The sequence below is a fragment of the Pogona vitticeps genome, chromosome 1, assembly GCF_051106095.1.
Source record: "Pogona vitticeps strain Pit_001003342236 chromosome 1, PviZW2.1, whole genome shotgun sequence".
NCBI lineage: Eukaryota > Metazoa > Chordata > Lepidosauria > Squamata > Agamidae > Pogona > Pogona vitticeps.
The window spans coordinates 114,834,765-114,856,190 of NC_135783.1; the positions used below are offsets into that span (position 1 = coordinate 114,834,765).

At 41.9% G+C, this 21,426-nt stretch overlaps 2 protein-coding genes across 5 annotated transcripts in view; one reads left to right on the plus strand and one right to left on the minus strand.

Moving 5' to 3' along the window:
* Positions 1-21,426, minus strand: part of CD109 (CD109 molecule) — a 119,205-nt gene that overhangs the window by 49,115 nt on the left and 48,664 nt on the right. For all 3 annotated transcript variants that reach the window (XM_072999675.2, XM_072999673.2, XM_072999674.2), the window contains 11 exons: positions 20,617-20,710; positions 19,335-19,464; positions 16,041-16,150; positions 15,501-15,728; positions 13,241-13,342; positions 13,074-13,136; positions 12,506-12,685; positions 9,864-10,016; positions 8,479-8,553; positions 8,049-8,106; positions 6,883-7,024 (listed from right to left, as the gene is read on the minus strand). In XM_072999675.2, the coding sequence (XP_072855776.2) occupies positions 6,883-7,024; positions 8,049-8,106; positions 8,479-8,553; positions 9,864-10,016; positions 12,506-12,685; positions 13,074-13,136; positions 13,241-13,342; positions 15,501-15,728; positions 16,041-16,150; positions 19,335-19,464; positions 20,617-20,710 (1,335 nt within the window). The remainder of the gene's footprint in view (positions 1-6,882; positions 7,025-8,048; positions 8,107-8,478; positions 8,554-9,863; positions 10,017-12,505; positions 12,686-13,073; positions 13,137-13,240; positions 13,343-15,500; positions 15,729-16,040; positions 16,151-19,334; positions 19,465-20,616; positions 20,711-21,426) is intronic.
* On the plus strand, positions 353-6,433 carry LOC140707335 (SCAN domain-containing protein 3-like). 2 transcript variants are annotated; one of them, XM_078385787.1, is made up of 3 exons: positions 353-3,029; positions 3,463-5,391; positions 5,649-6,433. In XM_078385787.1, the coding sequence occupies exon 2, from the start codon at positions 3,508-3,510 to the stop codon at positions 5,377-5,379; it is 1,872 nt and encodes a 623-aa protein (XP_078241913.1). In that variant the 5' UTR covers positions 353-3,029; positions 3,463-3,507; the 3' UTR covers positions 5,380-5,391; positions 5,649-6,433. The 2 variants fall into 2 exon arrangements, with proteins under 2 accessions (XP_078241913.1, XP_078241910.1); XM_078385784.1 differs by having other exon boundaries at positions 3,463-6,433.

Below are 21,426 nucleotides of genomic sequence, written 5' to 3' on the forward strand. Positions count from 1 at the left end.
CCCCCCCTCCAGCCCAGGATAGAAAGCCTGAGCTTTCAATGGGGCAAGGAAGGATCGAGCCTCCTTTCTATCCTGGGCGGCAGAGGGGGGGGGAGGAGGGAAAAAGAGCCCCTTTCGTCCCTTCAGTTTCCTCGTTTCTCTCCCCCCCCCTCCAGCCCAGGATAGAAAGCCTGAGCTTTCAATGGGGCAAGGAAGGATCGAGCCTCCTTTCTATCCTGGGCGGCAGAGGGGGGGGGGAGGAGGGAAAAAGAGCCCCTTTCGTCCCTTCAGTTTCCTCGTTTCTCTCCCCCCCCCTCCAGCCCAGGATAGAAAGCCTGAGCTTTCAATGGGGCAAGGAAGGATCGAGCCTCCTTTCTATCCTGGGCGGCAGAGGGGGGGGGGAGGAGGGAAAAAGAGCCCCTTTCGTCCCTTCAGTTTCCTCGTTTCTCTCCCCCCCCCCTCCAGCCCAGGATAGAAAGCCTGTGCTTTCAATGGGGCAACGATCCAGCCTCCTTTCTATCCTGGGCGGCAGAGGGGGGGGGAGGAGGGAAAAAGAGCCCCTTTCGTCCCTTCAGTTTCCTCGTTTCTCTCCCCCCCCCTCCAGCCCAGGATAGAAAGCCTGAGCTTTCAATGGGGCAAGGAAGGATCGAGCCTCCTTTCTATCCTGGGCGGCAGAGGGGGGGGGAGGAGGGGAAAAGAGCCCCTTTCGTCCCCGTCAGTTTCCTCGTTTCTCTCCCCCCCCCCCTCCAGCCCAGGATAGAAAGCCTGAGCTTTCAATGGGGCAAGGAAGGATCGAGCCTCCTTTCTATCCTGGGCGGCAGAGGGGGGGGAGGAGGGAAAAAGAGCCCCTTTCGTCCCCGTCAGTTTCCTCGTTTCTCTCCCCCCCCCCCTCCAGCCCAGGATAGAAAGCCTGTGCTTTCAATGGGGCAACGATCCAGCCTCCTTTCTATCCTGGGCGGCAGAGGGGGGGGGAGGAGGGAAAAAGAGCCCCTTTCGTCCCCGTCAGTTTCCTCGTTTCTCTCCCCCCCCCCCTCCAGCCCAGGATAGAAAGCCTGTGCTTTCAATGGGGCAACGATCCAGCCTCCTTTCTATCCTGGGCGGCAGAGGGGGGGGAGGAGGGAAAAAGAGCCCCTTTCGTCCCCGTCAGTTTCCTCGTTTCTCTCCCCCCCCCTCCAGCCCAGGATAGAAAGCCTGGGCTTTCAATGGGGCAAGGAAGGATCGAGCCTCCTTTCTATCCTGGGCAGCAGAGGGGGGGGGGGAGGAGGGGAAAATCGCCCCTTTCCTTCCCGTCTGTTTGCTCGTTTCTCCCCCCTCCCCCTCCTCCAGCTCAGGATAGGAAGAGAGCGGATCTTGACAAGGCTAGGATCCAGCCTTGCCTTTTTCTATCCCTGGCGGAGGCAAGGGGGGGGGGGGGGAGAGAGAAACCAGCCCTTTCCTTCCCAGTCACTTTGATCGCTCTCCCCCCCTCCAGCTCACAGTAGCTTCTCTTCCAATGTTTAGACACCTGTGAAACTTTGCCTAGAGCTTACTTTTGAAAAGTAGTTAGTTACAGTTCCAAAGCCCAACAATTAGTGAGTTGCAGTTAGCATTTTTTTTAAAAAATAATAACAATTTTCATGTTTTTTCTACCTGAAATAGTTATCTTGGGGTTGTTGTTTTTTTAACCCTTTCTGAAGAATACTAACTTACTGGCCTGTGGCTCAAAGCACTCTTTCCAGCCAACTCCTTCACTCAACATCCACAACAGCATGCAGCAAAGCACAATTTAGCGCATGAAGAACCACATGGCAGGAAATTTTGCAGAAATGTTTTTAACCCAAAGTTAGTAGGAGTAGTGGATACTGAAACCCACTGAAAACATTACCCAGATGGTGAATTGACAACATGCACAAGCATAGCTTTTCATGGGATTCCACTCCCTTACAGTTTACTTCTGCAGCCCACCCATAAAGCACACTGTCCATCCGACTGCCCTTGATTTCATTACAGTAGTTTCCACCTGGGGAGGGTGACATCTAGCTGTGAGACTGCCATACTCTTATGTTTAAAGCCACACTGACCATGGTCATTTAGAAAGCATGCAGGAGCTTGATGTTAACGCCAAAAGGAACATGGTAGTGAGGAGCATGCAGCTTGTTTTGTTTTGCTTTTTCCTGGCTGCTGATTAGGCCCTTGCAGCTACTCTTCCAGCTAAGAAAAATTATCTTGGTATAGGAAGGTACAGGTTTAAATGTTATTGTTATTATGACCATAGCAAAGCGTGCTGCTTATATACCGCCCCATAGTGCTTCAAGCACTCTCTGGGCGGTTTACAAGTTAATCATGCAGGCTACACATTGCCCCCCCCCCCAGCAAGCTGGGTACTCATTTTACCAACCTCGGAAGAATAGAAGGCTGAGTCAACCTTGAGCCAGCTACCTGGGATTGAACCCCAGGTCGTGAGCACAGTTTTGGCTGCAGTACAGCAGTTTAACCAGCTTTGCCCCTTTCTGTCCCCGGCTGGTGGCATGGGGGTGGGTGGAAACAAATCAGCACTTTGCTCCCAATCACTTTGATCCCTTCCCTTTGCTCCAGCTCAGGATAGATAGACAGGGAAATCCAGATCCAAGCCTTGGCCAAGACCCACTGCCTTTGTAAAGGCAGTGCAGCTGATCCCATTCTCCCTCTGTCTTCGGTAGTCTTCGCTGCCCTCCGCTATTTGAATTTCCCGCCATCAGCCGGGGAAGGGAGACGAGGGAAGAGATCAAAGCTGCACTACCTTTGCAAATTCTCCCTTCCTTTTCCTCCTTTCCTCTCCTTGGTTCTCTCCCTTCAACTTCAAGATCAAAGCTGGAGATTCAGAAGCCCATTAACCTTTGTTCCCTTGTCTCTTTTAATTTAGCCAGTGACAGAAGAAATCCACACAACCAAACAATATATTGTCAGAATTTTTTTGCTTACTTTTGTCCTTTCCTATTTTCATCTATAGAGTGGCTATACGCAGAGGAGTGTGGGACTCACCTACCAGTTGTTTCAAAAGGATAGACTGACAACAGTGTTTCTATATATAGGTATGCACATAGACCTACAATTGAGCTTAAAGCTTGATATGTGAACACAAGTTTATATAATTTGCTGTGCTTTTAACTGCTTTGTCTATTGATAATTTGTGAGGCATAGGTGGAGAACTGGTGGACTCCACATGTGACTACTGGTGGACCCAAAGGGTCTAGGTCCAGAGTTCAGGTCCCACGGTTGACTATACACTTGTCTCCAAGGGTTCCACAACAAGGGCATAATGCAGATTGTTTCTGCTTTTGATTTGTTTTTGAAACCTCTACATCTCTGTGGTATTCTGTCTCTTTTGTCCACAGCCTCTGTATATAGAGGTTTTACTTAGCTGTCATGTACAGAAAATAGGTGATTAGAATTGTTGCTGTCATTCAACTGTGTTCTGTTTAGTTCCATGCAACCTTTTCCTTGGCTTTCTTCTTCTATCTATAGATAGACTTATTACAGTCAAAACTCAGCAAGCTAACTGTAGCCAAAATGAGCAAAAAACAATCATCACTGGAGAGCTTCTTTGCAAAGGGGGAAAGACCCAATGACGAGAAAGTAGAAGACCCTAAGACTGCCAACAAAAAGAAAGCTGCATTTAAAAGAAAATACCAAGAGTCCTATTTAAATTATGGCTTCATTGCAATGGGTGATTCACATTCTCCAAGCCCGCTTTGTATAATATGTGGTGAGCAGCTATCCAACGAAGCCATGAAACCATCAAAATTGCTTCGCCACATGGAGACCAAGCACCCTGCATTTAAAGACAAGCCTTTGGAGTTTTTCAAAAGAAAAAAACGTGAACACGAAGAACAGAAGCAATTATTGAAGACCACCACTTCACCAAATGTGTCTGCGCTGAGAGCATCATTCTTAGTTGCTAACAACATTGCTAAAACTAAGAAGCCCTTTACTATTGGTGAAGAGTTGATCATGCCTTCTATTAAGGACGTTTGCCGTGAAGTTTTAGGGGAGGCTGCAGCTCAAAAAGTGTCATGTGTTCCTCTTTCAGCTAGCACCGTAAGTAGACGAATTGATGAAATGGCAGAGGATATTGAGGCACAGTTGTTAAAGAGAATTAAAGAGTCACCATGGTACGCACTCCAGGCAGACGAGTCCACTGATGTTGACAACAAGGCAACAATGCTTGTTTTTGTGCGATATATTTTTCAGGAGGATGTGCATGAGGATATGTTATGTGCACTTTTGTTACCAACCAATACCACAGCTGCAGAACTATTCAAGTCTTTGAATGATTACATGTCAGGAAAACTGAATTGGTCATTTTGTGTTGGTATATGCACAGACGGAGCGGCTGCCATGACTGGACGGATTTCAGGTTTCTCTACTCGGATCAAGGAGGTTGCTCCTGAATGTGAGTCTACACACTGTGTCATTCATAGAGAAATGCTGGCTAGCCGAAAAATGCCACCTGAACTTAACAAGGTTTTGCAGGATGTGATTAAAATGATCAACCACATTAAAGTGCATGCCCTTAGCTCTCGTCTGTTTGAACAGCTCTGTGAGGAGATGGATGCAGGTCACACACATCTTCTTTTATACACCGAAGTGAGATGGCTTTCTAAAGGTAGATGTCTGGCCAGAGTTTTTGAATTACGAGAAGTGCTCCAGAGATTTTTTACAGAAAAACAATCACCAATGGCAGCACATTTTAGTGACGCAGAATGGGTTACAAAACTTGCTTATTTGTGCGACATATTCAACTTGCTCAACCAACTCAATCTGTCACTTCAGGGGAGAATGACAACGGTGTTTAAGTCAGCAGATAAAGTGGCTGCATTCAAAGCCAAACTAGAATCATGGGGGCAACGAGTAAAAGTTGGAATTTTTGATATGTTTCAAACAGTAGCAGAGATTTTGAACGGGACTGAGCCAGCGCCTTCTTTCTCGCAACTGGTGCATGATCATCTGTCTCAGCTTTTGAAAGACTTTGAGAATTATTTCCCAACAGCAAAAGACCCCAGAACTGGGAAGGAGTGGATCCGTGACCCATTTTTGAACAAGCCAGGTGAATCAGCTTTATCTGTGCTAGAGGAGGATCAACTGCTTGAGATCGCAAATGACGGTGGCCTTAAAAGTATGTTTGAGACAACAGCAAATCTCCATACTTTCTGGATCAAAGTAAAGACAGAATATCCTGGAATTGCCACAAAAGCACTGAAAAGCTTGCTTCCATTTCCAACATCCTATCTTTGCGAAGCAGGGTTTTCTGCTATGACTGCAACAAAAACTAAATTACGCAATAGACTGGACATAAAAGACACACTTCGGGTGGCATTGTCTCCCATCCCCCCCAGATGGGACCATCTGGTTGCAGGAAAACAAGCCCAGGGCTCCCACTGATTCTGCATTATGGTGAGTTGTATTATTATTTCATTATATATTACAATGCCTGTTACTGCCTGGTACTGTACTGCCTGTACATACTGCATTTTTGGCTTGTTTTTTAATTTTTTGGATTTTTGACTTTCTTTTTTAAAACAGAGAGACTGCCTGTTTTGGGTGAGTACTGTATGTATGCTGTATTTACTGTACAGGGGCTTTGCAGTTTGGTTTTAGGTTGAGGGGGTCTGTTTGCTGGAATAATGGTTGATGGATTCTGTGGCTCCTAGGTTTGTGTACTGTGGTGTGCTGAACAGTACTCGTGGCTCCAAAAAAAGAGATCGAAGGGAAGAATATCATCTCCACTGAAATGAAACAGGACATCATCAAAAAGCATGAAGATGGAATGTGTGTGACTGAACTGAAGCAGACGAAATTGGACAGATCTTTCACCAGGATGGAGCCTGCAGCCAAGGGAAACCTTGGAAAGGGAACCCCTGGAGAAGATGACCAAAAAGTGTGTTTTGTTTAAAAGTTGCTTGGTTTAAAAAGTGTTGTTGTTAAAATGTGTGGGTTTAAAATGTGTTTTAGCCTCAAAACTCTTTTCCCCCCATTGTCTTCTCTCTCTCTGCCTACTCTCTTTTTGTGCTTAAAAGTACAAACCTTTGTCTGAGGGGTCTGTGTGCCCCAGTGATGACCTTCTTTCTTTCTTTCCTCTTTTCCCCATTATTCCCTCACTCCCTCCTTTCCTGCCCTTTTTATATTTATTTATTTTATTTATTATTTAATTTATATGCCGCCCACACTACCCAAAGGTGTCTGGGTGGCATATAAATTAAATAATTAATTAATTATTATTTAAATAAATAAATAAGTAAGTAAGTAAATAAATAAATAAATAAATAAATAAATAAATAAAGTCGTTTTAGTTTTTTTTTAAAAAAAATTCTCCCCCTAGTGCACGCACAGACACCCCCCACGCCCCTCCTTCACAGGGACCGGTCCTTGGAAGAATGGTCTTTAACAAAACTGGTCCCTGGCATTAAAAAGGTTGGGGACCACTGCTTTAATGCATTGAACAGGCATGTGTGAAACATGCCGTATACATGAAGTTTGAAGTCTGACACTGTTGCTTCCAGTGGAGGTGTTAAACTTCTGTTACTATGCTCAGTTACTATGCTCAATGGGATGTAAAAGTTTTAACAGTTCGTGTTTATAGCTTTGACTAAATCTTGTCAGATTTATTTAGATCTTTCTCCTACACCCTTTGTAAGATGCAAGTTTAAAGCCTCTGCAAATAAGTCTTCATGTGCTTCCAGGTCTCACATGAGGACCTAACCTTTATACCGTCTATGACAATATGTTTTCATTAAAAAATATATCCAATGATCACTGCTTAAAATTAATAATAATGTAACTAATTATTATCAACTGTTAATTTAATTAATAAGTAAACAATAATTTTCAAAGGACGTTTCACAGATATACATTCATCATCACCTTGTAAGACAATGCAATTTTTACCTTGTTGTGATTTCTTGCCAAATCCACGTTTCTGGAAAATTTGTCCTTACATAGAGATTGCCAGCACCAGCAGGCACTACTGTATTTTCCATGTGATGCATAAAATCATCATATGCAACAGAATCTGAAAAATCTCCATATGCTGTGGAGAGAGAAAAAACTATTTTAACATTAGGCTAAATTGTTTTTTAACAACCTTAAATTCAGATGGATCTAAATTTCACTGTTTGGGCACTAAAGAGCTTCTTCCATCCAGAAGCTTCCTTCAGCCTATTTCCCTTTCCCATTGCGGCCCTTAACTTGATTTGTTTCTGTGACGGCTGCGATGACGTCACCTGCCTATCAATGTTATGCTGGAGCTCATCTGCCTGTAGCAGGGCAGGAGGTGGGACTCCAGGAGGTGGAGCTATGTATATAAGGGGGGTGTGAATGTTGTGTGGGGATTGATTGAGCTAGGATGAGAAGATAGAGAAGGAGAGTTTCAGTTTGAGTTAGGGCATGTATGTTATGAAGTACTGTGTTAGACAAGGTCTGAGTGATAGAGTGTCTGAAGGGATTCTTTATTTTATTGATTGACTTATTCAGTTCATATGTTGATTTACTATATATTAAGTTGTACCAATAAACAATAATTTTTATTTTTAAAATCCATACCTTTGTCTGAGGAGTCAGATATATGTGTGTGGTTGGTGGCAGCGTGATAAGGGAAAGAAAGTGTGAAGTGGCGTCCCCTCTGTGACGTATGAGGAGGCGGCCACAGTTTCATTGTTTTAGAGTCTCCCAAACCCACTGAAGCAGACTTCTAGAGGGCCCTGGATAATACAGGGAAAGAGGGAAAGTCCCTTCCAGCACTTCTGGCAGCAGAAACTAAGCCTGGATCTACACAACTATGCTTACAGCAAAACTGGGCAGAGCATGGCCCTCTATCAATTTCTGCATCCCAGCTTCCAGGATTCCTCACCATTAGCTGTGCTGGGTAGGAATTATGGGAGTCACTGTCAACAACATCAGAAGTGCTAATCTTTGCACATCCCCAATTCAATGTATGCCCAGCAGTTTTACTACACTGTAACATAGTTCACATTACTTTGATTGCCATTTTCTTCGTGTTCTGCATATCACAACCCACAAGCAAGGTATTAATTACTTGATCTCTATATACTTACAATCATAATCTTCGTGCTCTGAAAAGCTGGCATCAGTCCACACCCACAGATTACATTTCTGAACACAATGTGCAAAAAGATCTTTTAATTTCAAAATATACAACATATGAATATGTTTCCCCATTAACACTGTACTACTTTATACCATATTTTAGAGCATATATATATATATATATATATAAACAAAAAACAAGAGCCCGAAAAATCCACAACAACCAAAAACCATTAAGCTTAGAAGAAAAAAGCATCCCAACACTATAATGTCTAGTACTGATAAAGAATTGAGTTGTCCTAAGTCAGACATCATTAGGACACACACACAAATTTTATTAATATTATTTTCAACTTTAGTATTTTCATAAATTTAGTATCTTCAGATATCAAAACAACTGAAAAAGAGGAAATTGTCATATACATTTTAGAGCTGTACCTGAAAAACCCCGTAGGAATTTCTGGCTTCACCATAATGGAGTGTTGTGCTGTACAGACCTAGCTCGTGTGCTATCTAAACAAAAAACACCAAGTAGTTTTTCATTTTTTGAACAAGCACAATGTTAACAATGTTATTTGCCTCCCCCCTTGAAGGCTTAGTGATGGTTAAGTATTTAAAGCAGACTTTAACCATACAAACAAATCATTTCCCCAACATGTATGCACATACACACATTCATGCATCTGTCCATGCATGCACACAAACACAGGCCAATGTGTTGCTGATTAATTTAAAAACTGGCCTGAACTATGGGACAACAAACAGCTTACCTTGAAGGAAACCATACATATTGACTGCATTCTAAGCAGCATCTACATACCAGTGTAGCACAAGTGAAGCAATGGAAATAATTGCCCCTTACAATGATGGTTTTCCCCCCTCAGAAAAAAAACCACATATTGGAGAGGTCTAAGGGAAAGGGCAGCAAGAATTGTAAGAAACTGAGGCTGCAACTACACTGGAAAAAATGTGAGAAATCCTACAGGTTTGGGCTGGGATGGTTTGCTTTCTCTCCCTCCCCCCCTCGCCCCATTTACTACATAATGCAAAGAGAAATGCAAATCAGTTTGTAGTCCCTACCCTATCCATAGTTTTTCCCCTCCACTGATTGGGCTTCTCCTTTAAAAAATAAAAACCAGCTCTATTCACATCAACCAGTTCAGATAAGTGATCGCCTGGACCAATGCAGAAAAGGGAAGACAAGCTGTGAATGAGCACATATACCCCTTCTTCTTATTTTACCTTGCGAGGGAGGACAAGACATGCATAAACATAAACACACACATACAACTTCCCCCTCAACTCTTTTTTTTTTACAGCTCCTTCTCTCCACGAGTACAGAGAAGGAAGCCAGCACACACTCAGGGGATAGCAGGAGCACAGCTCAGTCTGCAAGATTTTTTCCCTTTTTTTTTAAAGCAGGTAAGGGCAAAGCCTTTTTCTTAAGAATTTTTGGCAAAACTAGTAAGATTAGGAAGCCTTGGTAACAGCTAGTTAGCAGTTCCCTTTTAACAGTGCCACCTGCTGGTCTACTGCAAACAAGGTGTTAACAGGGCTTTCTCTCTCTCCCGGTGTGGACAGTTAAGGCAGAGAGATCTGGGAAACCGTAATTCCCCAATGGGACTTTACAGTGAACAAATATATGTGAATTCACACATCCCTTAAGTCACGCCTTAAGTCTAGTACAAATAATCCAGATTGTTACCAATTAATTCAATTGGTTGGTTTTATTGTGAGAATGACAATCAAATCTGGTAGCTGCTTCTGTAATCATCTGAAAGGCATGTAAACAAAAAACTTTCTTCTTCCTCTCAAAAACTTACAGCACGTTCTGTGATGTCACTTCTTTTTCCCAGCAGCTTTGTACTTTTGTCAACAACTAAAAGTCCAATTGATGTTTCAGGTTCTGTCACACTAATTTTGAGGGAGACAGGCTCAGAAGGTCTAGCTTTCTTCTTATTCCAGTGCATATTAATCTGGAGGGGAAATCATAATGGCTTACATTACACTAGAAAGAAAAATTATCTTCCTTCAGATGTCACTTGGTTTGGAGCAACTAAGAATTTGAATTGGTCCTGAAAATGTGGAACAAACATCTAGCAATGGCCTTTTTATTTTCCTGCTTTTTAAAACCTTTGTTGTGCTCTAGCTTCGTACCAGTATACAGTGATGCCCCGTATAGCGAGGTTAATCCGTTCCAGATTAACCTTCGCTATACGAAAACATCGCTGTGCGGGTAAGTAAAACCTATTGGAACGCATTAAACTTAGTTTAATGCGCTCCAATAAGTGTGCAAACTTACCCCTCCAGCGATGTTTTCACATCCGGCGGCCATTTTGGAGCCGCCGATCCAAAATGGCCGCCGGATGACCTGAAATGGCCCCTATCAGCGTTTTCGCGCCCTCCCCTCAGCTGTTCGGCGGCTCCAAAATGGCCGCCGGAGCCCCAATCGTCGCAAAGCGAGTGCGGCGATTGGGGCTGATCCGTATAGCGATCCCCTAAAAGGGATCGCTATACGGATTTTTCGTTAAACGGTGCACTCGTTAAGCGAGGCACCACTGTAGTTCTATAATATTATTTATTAATTTGTTTGTTTTTACCTCACCTTTCTCCTTAAAAAGTACTCAAAGCAGCTTGCATCATTAAAACACAATATTTAAAAGCCAAAAACAATGTATATTTTAAAAGAATCAAACAAATACAATAGCTAAAATGCCTGGACTGAACTATCATACCTTGGGTGTATCTACTGAGAAGACAAGATGATAATGTTAGGAAAACATGAAGGTACTAGGAAAAGAGAAAGACCTAAGATGAAATGGATTGACACAATTAATTATTGTCATCATCACCTTAGAACTGCAGAGCTGGAAGGGGGCCTGTGAATCATCGAATCCAGCCCCTATCAAGAAGGCACAGTGCGGAATTGAACTCCCAGAAATCTGAACCACTGAACTACACTATGGGAGAGCTGAGCAGAGATGTTAGTACAGAACCTTTTGGAATCTATAGGGTCATCACAGGGTCATCCTAAACTGGAAGCAACTTGATGACACACAACATATAGAAAATCACATGAGTATCATTAACATTAATAACAGAGTTTTATTGGACTGGTTGCATAAATGTCTGAAGACTAAACAAGATACTCAAATAATTATAAGCATCAATAAACAAATCCGCATGTTTCGGTGGCTGCTTTTAATTGTCTCTGAAGTTTCAAGACAGTGAGTTCTCCTCCAGAAAAGTGTAAGTTGTCCTGAAATCAGTCTTCTTTCAAAGAGGGGGAAAAACTGGCCATGCACAAAACTTTCATTAAAATCAATCCATTAAAATATATTGTGTGATTTTTTTAAAAAACTTATCTTTGGCAAGATCTCTGTTTTAAAAAATTGGAATTTGTGAATACAGTGGTGCCTCGCTTAACGACTGCTTCGTTTAACGAAGAATTCGCTTAGCAATTGTTTTTTTGGAACATTTTACGATTCGTTTAACGATGTTTCCTATGGGCAATTTTTGCTTAGCGATCTTCGGGACCATGCCTCGCATAGCGATGACAGTTTGGGTCCCCCTGTTTTGCTTAACATTGTCCATTTTCGCTATATTTAAAGTGTCTTAAAATGTTCAAAAACTGTTTAAAATGCTTGGAATCATTAGTGCACCTTGTAAAACCTTTGCTAACTTAATTTGGCTTTGTTCTGACTCTTCGTTAATTTTTGGTGATTTTTTTCTCCCCCCATTGGAATGCATTGACAGCTGTCAAACCTACAGTTCAATGTAGATTTGAGCTAGCGTCTCTCTAAGATGCAAAGGCCAGAGTCCTGTTGAAAAAAACTGAATGTGCAATGGTAATGACATGAACAGTTTATATCTACTTATGGCAGAGGTCATCAACCCCCGGTCCACGGCCCACTGCCGGTCCATGGCTTAAGCCCGACTGGGCCGTCAAGACAGACCTCTCCCCCCGCACTCCCCCCGGCAAAGGTTGGTCTGCGCATGTCCATACCCCTCAACCGGTCCGTGGTCCGAAAAAGGTTGGGGAACACTGACTTATGGGGTCTCCGCCACACAACCGACCATGCACCAGTAAGCAAAACTGGTTGTGTGACTGACATTCCACCAAAAGGTATAAGCAACTGGTGTGACCACAACTGCATACATCTTCTTTAAAGGAGGATTCTGGCTACATTCTTAATTCCTGCAACAGTGGCCTGATGGCCTGCTCTACGAAGCTGTACGAATCAGTAGTCAATACACGCCATCCTAAGCATTCTTTTCTGGTATGTATAGAAAACTACTAGCTCGCTCACACTGTAAGGTGGCCATGCCACAAGTTCTAGGAACACATTTTCATATAGGAAATCCTTTCAGATCTCAAAACTAATACGCTAGCAATTAAATAAATTTTGGCTTCTGTAAACGTTCACTTTCTAATTCCATACAGGAGAAAGTACTACACGCTTACCTGGTTTTCAAAAACAGGCTCAACAGGAACACTGAGAGCATCACTTATTACTTCCCCGTTGTCACTCACATAGTAGGCAACTATAAATGCTGTAGGAGCCCAGGACTTCTCTGGTGTTAAAGTAAATCTTGTAAAGCTTTTCTTTTTTCCTACAGCCACAATTTGTTCTTTAGACATCACCTGAGTGACAAAAACATTATTGAATCCATCTGGCAGCCTATTGCTGCTGAAACATTCACGTCACACAATTTAATTGTTTTTTAAAGCACCTAAAGTATATGAGATGCTGTACTGAAGTAACACATTTTTAACCTAAAAATTACTTCTTTAGAAGAAAAATGTGCCCAATGTCTGCGGAAAGGACTGGATAAAAATTGGCCATAAGAAAACAAATAATGCATTTGAACTCGAAATCAAAGCGTTTGGGTTTGTTTGTTTTTTAAGTGAGTAAAATAATGTCTTTTTTGGTGAAATTTTATTCATTATTTAGCACGGAAGATTTGCTGACCTCCCCATGTTTATTAGCACTGAATCTGCATATTTAAAATTTTAAATAATTGAGAACTACCATGTAGTTGATCTCTTTCACAGGTTTGTTAATTTCAATATTTAGTTCCAAAGGTGTTCCAACCTAGGGGGGAAAAATAAGATCTGAATAAGAATGACTGTTATGATACAATATATTGCCTGTAAGTTTAGAAATGGATGAATTTGTTTTTGGAAAGCACAAGTTACCTTTACATCTTGACTTGTTTTTTTGATCTGGAGATAAGTCATGCTTTCAGAGTAGAATATGTCGTGTATGATTACCGAAGCATGACTTTTCAGAAATTTGGCCTATACATGAAAAAGAGAGAGGAGGAGGAGAAGAAAGGACAAGTACTCAAGTCTATCACAAAAAAAGAAAGGAAGGTTTATGAATCTTTCACAAATGACATAATGAGATTTTCACCTACTTTCTCATAGAAGGAAAGAAAAATACGCACTAGAAGATATGCTGCTATTTTATAATGTCAGGATGAAAAGGAATACCAAAACACCAAAAGGTGGGGATAAACAGTATCTTAGCGTTTCTAAAGTAACTACATTTCAGGTTGTTTTCCAAAAGCTGTCTCAGTAAGTAGCCCAGGGCCATATGGTTCACTCTTCTTTTCTGATGGTCATACTATGTAATCTTTGGAGCAAACCAAACTGTCCCCAGAGCTAATCCTACCCATATCTTTCTGAGCCCCTGTCAGGGCTTCTAATTTTTTTTGGTGCAGGTAGAATTGCTCTGTTTTGGTCTGTTTCCAGCTTCTTTGATCGCTGGGTACAGACCAAAAACAAGTTTTTCCAGCAGGCTCCCTCCAACTGGAATTTCCTGTATCTTGAAGTGGCTTAAGTGAGCAACTTCAAGATATTGGCAAATTGAAAACTTCCTCTGTTCCTGAGCGGTGGGGCAGGGGGAGTGAAATTCCTTTTAAGACACTGGTGAACAATCATTGAGGTATGGCATAACTTTTTTTAAAAGAAGGAAAAATAGTATTTTCTTTGCGTTCTCCAAAAGACCCATTGAGAAACTGCCCACAGCTGAATCCTGAAGTGGGTCGCTTATTAAGCCACTTCAAAATACCAAAAGGAGCAGGACAAAATAGGGTTGCTTGACCTCCAATATGCTATATGGAAGTGATGAGCACACCAAAAAGCATACTGCACCTCCACCTGACCCAAAGCAACCCTATTTAATCTGCAACAGTCTGATCCAAAAGAGCCAGTGAAGATGAGCCCTCAGTTAGTAATTAAACTGAAATGTGATCCATTAAACTGGTCTGCCCCCCACTGGCTACTGAATCCAGCTGGTTTCCAGGAGACAATGGGAGGGCTACTGGCTGATCTGTTTGGAGCTCCTGTCGAAGCTCAGTTCACTGAATGGTATGCCACAGCGACCCGGGCAGCTGACATGATCAAACCCAAACACACTCTCCACTGGTTGCTGTGGGTTTTTTTTTCAGGCTCTTTGACTGTGTTCTGAAGGTTGTTCTTCCTAATGTTTCGCCAGTCTCTGTGGCCAGCATCTTCAGAGGACAGCACTCTCCACTGTTCAGCCCACTCTGCCCCATGCTACTCTCAAGAACTATGGGCAATGGAGTAAAATAGGAGAAGGCTAGAGAGTATCTGGAGGCGGCCACCGACAGATCTTAAACTAAGGCTACTCAACAGTCGTGAAAGCTGCTCAAAGATCTTTTTACGGATAACCATCAGGTGGAATTATTCTGCACTGGTCGTGATTTATCTAGGGCTGGTCAAGATGGGCCTCCAGTAGTCTCGCCTGTGATAGTTTGCAGCATTTTTAAAAAAACAAAGTGGACGCTATCTGCTGGGACCTAGTACGCCATACTTTGGCAGTAGATCAGGTTGAGATGTCCACTGCACCAGCTTGTCTGGTAATATTACATCAGCTTCAGCCTGTTTCATCATCTGAGGTTGACAAGGTGCTAAGATCGCTGCAGGGCCACCGCAAACTCCCTAGAGCCTTGCCCAGCCTGGCTTTTAAAAGCTGCCAGGACGATAACAACCAAATGGGCCACTTCTACCATTAATGTGTCCCTCCTTTTAAATGTTTTAATTGCTTTGAATGTTTTAAAAATGTTTTATTTTTATGTGCGTTTATGTCTTGAGTTTATTGTTTATTTGTATTTTATTATTTCCATTTTTGTGATATTTATATGCTGTAAACTGCCCTGAGCGGCCTCTACCAAGTATCCTCCAGATACACTGGACGGCAACTCCTATCATGGCAAGCCAGCTGAGTGGTAAAGTCCGGGCAGCAGTTGTCGTTGATGATGATTTTGTTATGCGCGTCCAGGCTAGTAATCGAGTCTTGCTTCCTCACGGCATTGCTCTCAGTTTCCCTAACACACCCAAACGCCTTTCCTATAAAGTGTGCACGTAGGAACAGATGGCAGCAGGGAGAAATAAAGCTTTGCTTTGAAACAATATGACAAGAAAAGCATACCTTGACACTCAGTTTTGTTGTATTCACCTCAATGGGAAACTCAATCTGAATAATGCCATCTTCTGGAACGGGATAAGTTAAGTTCTGAGCTGCCTCATTCACCTGTGATTCATTTCCCTTATCGTCCATGAAATAAATCCCTCTTTTTGAGGGTTCAAAAGTGACCATGACCTTGTTCCTTCTTTCCTCAGAGGTCAGTGGCTTGGCGTCAAACCGTGCTACTTTCAGCTGAAAGTAATACAAAAACATGTCCATAAATCAAATCAAAACCTTCAGAACTGGTTAACTTGATTCTAATTACAACAATAATATTTATGTTCCACTCGCAAGTCTTGAAACGTCAAAAGTGCATCTAGCCCTTGCCACTTGAATCACTGAGCCACAAAACATACTTAATGAATTAGACAATGCCATCATCAACCTTTTCAAAAGACAGCTTTGACACACTTTTAAAACATAACTATCTACATTATGCATATTTCATTAGCCATGTCTTTTGCAATAATATTGATAATAGGAAAAAGTAATGGAGTAACTCACTGTGGCAATAAAACTCAGAGAAGGCTTGAGGATTCTTGGATACTCAGTAAATTCTAATGAATAATCAAGATGTTTTGGGAATGCAGAAGTACTCGCATTCTGGGAGATTCCTGTTAGAATATTGAAAGGGTTTTATAATTTTTAAAATGTGAATGATCATCCATTCCCAATAGCATTTAAGGAGCTCATGTAGGTACGTTAAAATTTCAGCTGTCAACGCCTCTATATACTGACAACAACATTCCAAATGCTGGCCCTAAATAGGTCCCAGAGCTTCCTGAATATTCACCGCTGGCCAAGATCCAACTGTATAAACTGGTATCCAGCACCACTTAAATTGGTATTCCCCCCATGTCTATATGCAACCCTTTGTAGAGCCAACTGTACCCCCAGTTCTGCTCCAGGAGATGTCACAGCCATCCCGATTAGGATTTTCAGTAAGCAGAATAACTCTTCTTAACTTCAGAAAGTAGCCCCCTGCTAAATTTTGTTAGTTTCATTTGTTCATTCATTCCATTTTATTTTTATCCCACCTATTTATTTTTATCCCACTCACAACATACTATAAAAAAGGATGCATAACTAAAACAATCTTTAAAGTATAATACAAAAACACAATACAGTACAGTGGTGCCTCACTTAACGATGATAATCCGTTCCAGGAAAATCGCTGTTAAGCGAAAAAATCGTAAAGCAAAATTAAAAACCCCACTGAAACGCACTGAAAACGTTCAATGCGTTCCAATGGGGTAAAAACTCACTGTCCAGCAAAGATCCTCCATACGGCGGCCATTTTCGCTACCTGTATAGCGAGAAATCCATCCCTAAGCACAGCGGGGAGCCATTTTAAGCACCCGGTGGCCATTTTGAAAACCCGACAATCAGCTGTTTTTGATCGTCGTAAAGCGAAAATCGGTTCCTGAAGCAGGGAACCGATCATCGCTAAGCGAAATCCCCCCATTTAGACCATTGTTTTGCGATCGCAATTTCGATTGCAAAAAGATCGTCGTAAAGTGGATTCATCATAATGCGGGGCAATCATTAAGCGGGGCATGACTGTATCTAAAACCACCCTATTAAAAGATGCTCAAATTTAAGCAAATCAAAGAAAGAAGAAAGAAGAGAATACTTTCACCCCCATTATAAGCCCCTTCCTCAGTATCCCTCTAGCTGCCAAATGCCTGGCTGTATGAAAGGGAATCTCTCTGCTAGTAGAAAGATGGGAGGATGGAATTCAGACTCAGTCAGAAGGGAAGTACAGCGTTTGGGAAAAGCTTGAGGCATCTACTATGTAATACTATGTCCTCCCTGGCTTTTGAAATACACCAAAGAGGTAGTGGTGGAATGGGCCATGCAAATGATTAACTCATCGTTACAAGAGGGCTTTATGTTCTCGTTTGAAAAAACTATAGTTCAGTCATGCTTAAAAAAATCTATCTCAGATGTAAATAGCTACAGACCTATCAGTAATATTCCATTTTTGGGGGGAAACTAATAGAGACAGTTGTGGCAGATCAGTTACAGACATTCTTGGAAGACACTGATAGTCTGGATCTATTTCAATTGGTGTTCAGGCTGTGTTGTGGGACCAAGACAGTTTTGGTCTCTCTGCTCAGTGACTTGTTGAGGGAGGCCAACTGGGGAGGTATGACCTTGCTGGTCCTCCTGGATCTCTCAATGGCCTTTGATATTGTTGACCATGGTATCCTCCTAGACAGGCTGTTGGGTTTAAGGACTGGTGGTTCGGTGTTACTCTGGCTGCAGTCCTTTCTCAACAGCAATGTCCAGAGAGTGCAACTTGGGGATGCTGTTCCATCTCCATGGGTCCTCCATTGTGGAGTCCTACTGGGGTTGATCATCTCCCCAACACGATTTAACATCCATATGAGGCCATTGGGGGAGGTCCTCCAGAGATTCGGTGTTCATTGTCATCAATATGCTGATAACACACAATTCTACCTCTCCTTTTCATCATCAGCAGTGGAAACTGTGCTGGACCTTGGAGCAGTGTTTGATCTTGGTTATGAACTGGATGAGGACTAAGATTGAAACTGAATCCAGACAAGACAGAGATCATGTTGTTGGGAGGGGAGCCTGTCTGGTTAGGATATATTCTGCCTGGATTCAATGGGGTTACACTCCCCCTAAAAGACCAGGTTCATGACTTGAGGATGCTCCTGGACCCAGCTCTCTCAAGTCATGCTTCTCTCACAGAGAAGCAAATCTCTGCCATGGCTATGTCTGCCTCTTTTCACCTTCAGCAGATCTGCCCTTCCTGAACAGGAACTCCCCAATTATATTGGTCCATGCACTGATAATTTCTAGGATCAATTACTGCAATGCTTTCTACATGGGCTGCCTTGGTAACAAGGAAGCTTCAACACACACAAAATGTGGCAGTTAGGTTAGTATCAGGAGCAAGAAAGTGCAATCACATCCTCTGATCCTAGTTCATCTGCACTGGCTGCCTATTTGCTTCCATACCGATTTCAAAGTGTTGGTGCTAAGTTACAAAGTCCTTAACAGTTTGGGACCTCAGAGCGTCTCCCCTTGAGTTCATCTACCCAGACAACGCAGTCTATTCAGACTTCATGGTCACCCCTAGAGAGGCCCAGAGAACTACCACCAGGAACCCGGCTTTCCACAGCATTATGGAACAAGTTGCCTGTTGATATACATCAGGCACCCTCCCTTCTGACCTTCAGGAAGAGGGTAAAAGCTGAGCTTTTCATATAGGCTTTTGGGAACATTTTTCCCCTTTGATATTCCTGTGGATCCATTTGTTTTCCATTTGATTTTTGTCCACTGTTGCCTCTAGAGATTTTTCCATCTATTTTTATTAATTGAGTGTTTGTGTTTGTTGGGCGTGTCACTCTCTTTCTTTCTTTCTTTCTTTCTTTCTTTCTTTCTTTCTTTCTTTCTTTCTTTCTTTCTTTCTTTCTTTCTTTCTTTCAGCTGTCCAACGTAATGCTCTGTCACTAGATGGACAGGATAGAAATGTAATTAATTAATAGTGAGAATTCTTCTAAGGGCCTGTGGGCAGAATTTGATTGTGCCTTTTCATCCTGTTGTGAATCACGTCACACATGCCGGGAAGGGAGGGAAGTTTCAGCAGTATTTTAAATAAACTAAACCATTTAAAAGAAAAATAATTACTTTTAATATATAGAGCTATGTAAATAGTCAATGATCCAAAATATCCACAGCAAGTGAAATGTTTTACTTTCCATGCAACCAGTTCTCACTGTTTCCAGTGCTATTTTCTTCCCTTTCTTTAAATATGCAACAACCTACCTGTAAGTGTTTCTGTTACTACCGCTATAATTTCTAAAGGCATTTGGTGAAACGCATATGGATTCCAATCTTCATATGTAATGTTCTTCATCTCTTCACTGTTCAGTGTAAAGTTCACAGATCCATTAATCTGAAATCAGGGGGATAAATGAACTGGTTAAGTTTTTTTTTAATTTTTCAAAAATAAATTTATAGGAAGACAGATCACGTGTTGTCACTGCACTTTACTGAAGGATCAAAGTGATCAGAGCAGAGCCCATGATCAGAAGAACATAATCCTATCGTAGGTCTTGGTGACGTCAGACATTATGGTGGCACTCAACAATGTGAACTTCCTCAGGCATCTGACCTCCAGAGAAACCAAGTGTACCATCCTCTCAAGCCTCCTTACACACTAACAGACACAAGCAGACTCATACACATTTCCAGATCAGGCTTGGACTAAGATAGTAAGAGATCTCCCCCCTACTGATTACAGAACATCCTCACATTTTTATCCCTTTGTCTTCACCATATTCCACCCTTAAATTGGAAAGGGCCACATACTGCTGGCTGCCATTGAGCCAAAATATGTTTAGCTTTGGAATAGGAAGCAAGAAAGAGCAGGGAATGCGAAAGGATCTTTAAATGAAACTATTCTGAGAATGTGGATGAAGGAGACAGCTGTTGGGATGATAGTCTTGCATGCACTAACACTGAGTATCAGTGGGAGGGGTCTCTGCAGCCAAATTTGTTGTTTTTTGCCACTAACTTGATTGGTAATTTATTCCCACTTGACATTTGAAGCAAGCTCCCATTTCTTCCTGTTTGTTTTCTGCTTCCATTGTTTTGTTGACAGCCTCTCCCTTCTCCCTTGTTTATAGCCTCTCCTATCCTCTAAGCTAGAGACTCAATTCCCCCCCCCCTTTTTTTCCTTCTGACTGTAACTATGAGTGGTAACTGTAAGTCAAGGTAACTTTTTGCTACTTTAATGCTTCTAGAGTGATTTTTATCATACAGAGTGCAAGTTTTTGTTTCTGCAAATCAGTGGCTGTTTTGGTGATACTGGGTTGATCTCCACATTTCTGTTTTTCTTCCTTATGCTTTGCTAACTCAAATAATAGCCAAAAGCCAAAAAACCTTTTAACAAAAAAATCCCCAACACAAGCAAATGTTCTAGTGAACAGATATCCAGAAGTCGTATAGCAAAATAAAACAACACAGAAGATTGGTTGACTCATTTGCTAACAAATCCTCAAGCTGAAGAAGTATTTTTATTTATTTTTATTCATAACCAGCTCACCTCAAATATTTTAGTGATATTGCTCTTTTTTCCATGGAAGAACGAGAAGAAAACAAGAGTTAATTTTCCTTCCACTGGCATTCCATATACGTATCTGAAATGGTCACAAAACCCACATTCAGTTTCTGAAGAAAGCTTAAAACAATATCATAAGCTAATTGATATTTATTTGCAGCTGAACATATATACTTCACATTTTAAATTTGGACAGTAAGGTCTGCATAACCCCCTTTGCTAAGCATCTATTTATGGAATTTGTTTCTTCATACTGAATCTTTTTACCAGGACTATCTCAAGAATGATGCAATATAATGACCAGCTATATGAAGATCCAGGGATAAAAATAGAAATCCACAAACACCAGCATAGCTTCAATAAAAAAGAAGAAAGTGTAAAACTCAACAAAGCCTGGCTCCCAGCAGGCTCCTGAAAAATACAGCCTGCAAAAGGTCAATGAACTCTACCCAGCCACAAGGACAGGTGATCACTGCACACAAAAGACCAGTTAACAATACCCATCAATCACAGTGACAGATCATCTCCCCTCTTATCACAATACACCCACAACAAAAAACACTCCGATCACCATAATCACCCATTCTCCTGAAAAGGACAAAAAGCTGATCCCACAGCTATAAATACTCAACTATTCCACAAACTACACCAGAACACAGAGTTCTAACTCCTGTCCTCTGAAGATGCTGGCCACAGAGACTGGTGAAACGTTAGGAAGGAAAACCTTCAGAACACGGTGAAACAGCCCAAAAAACCTACAACAACCTAAAATAAAAACATTCCAAATTATCCTAG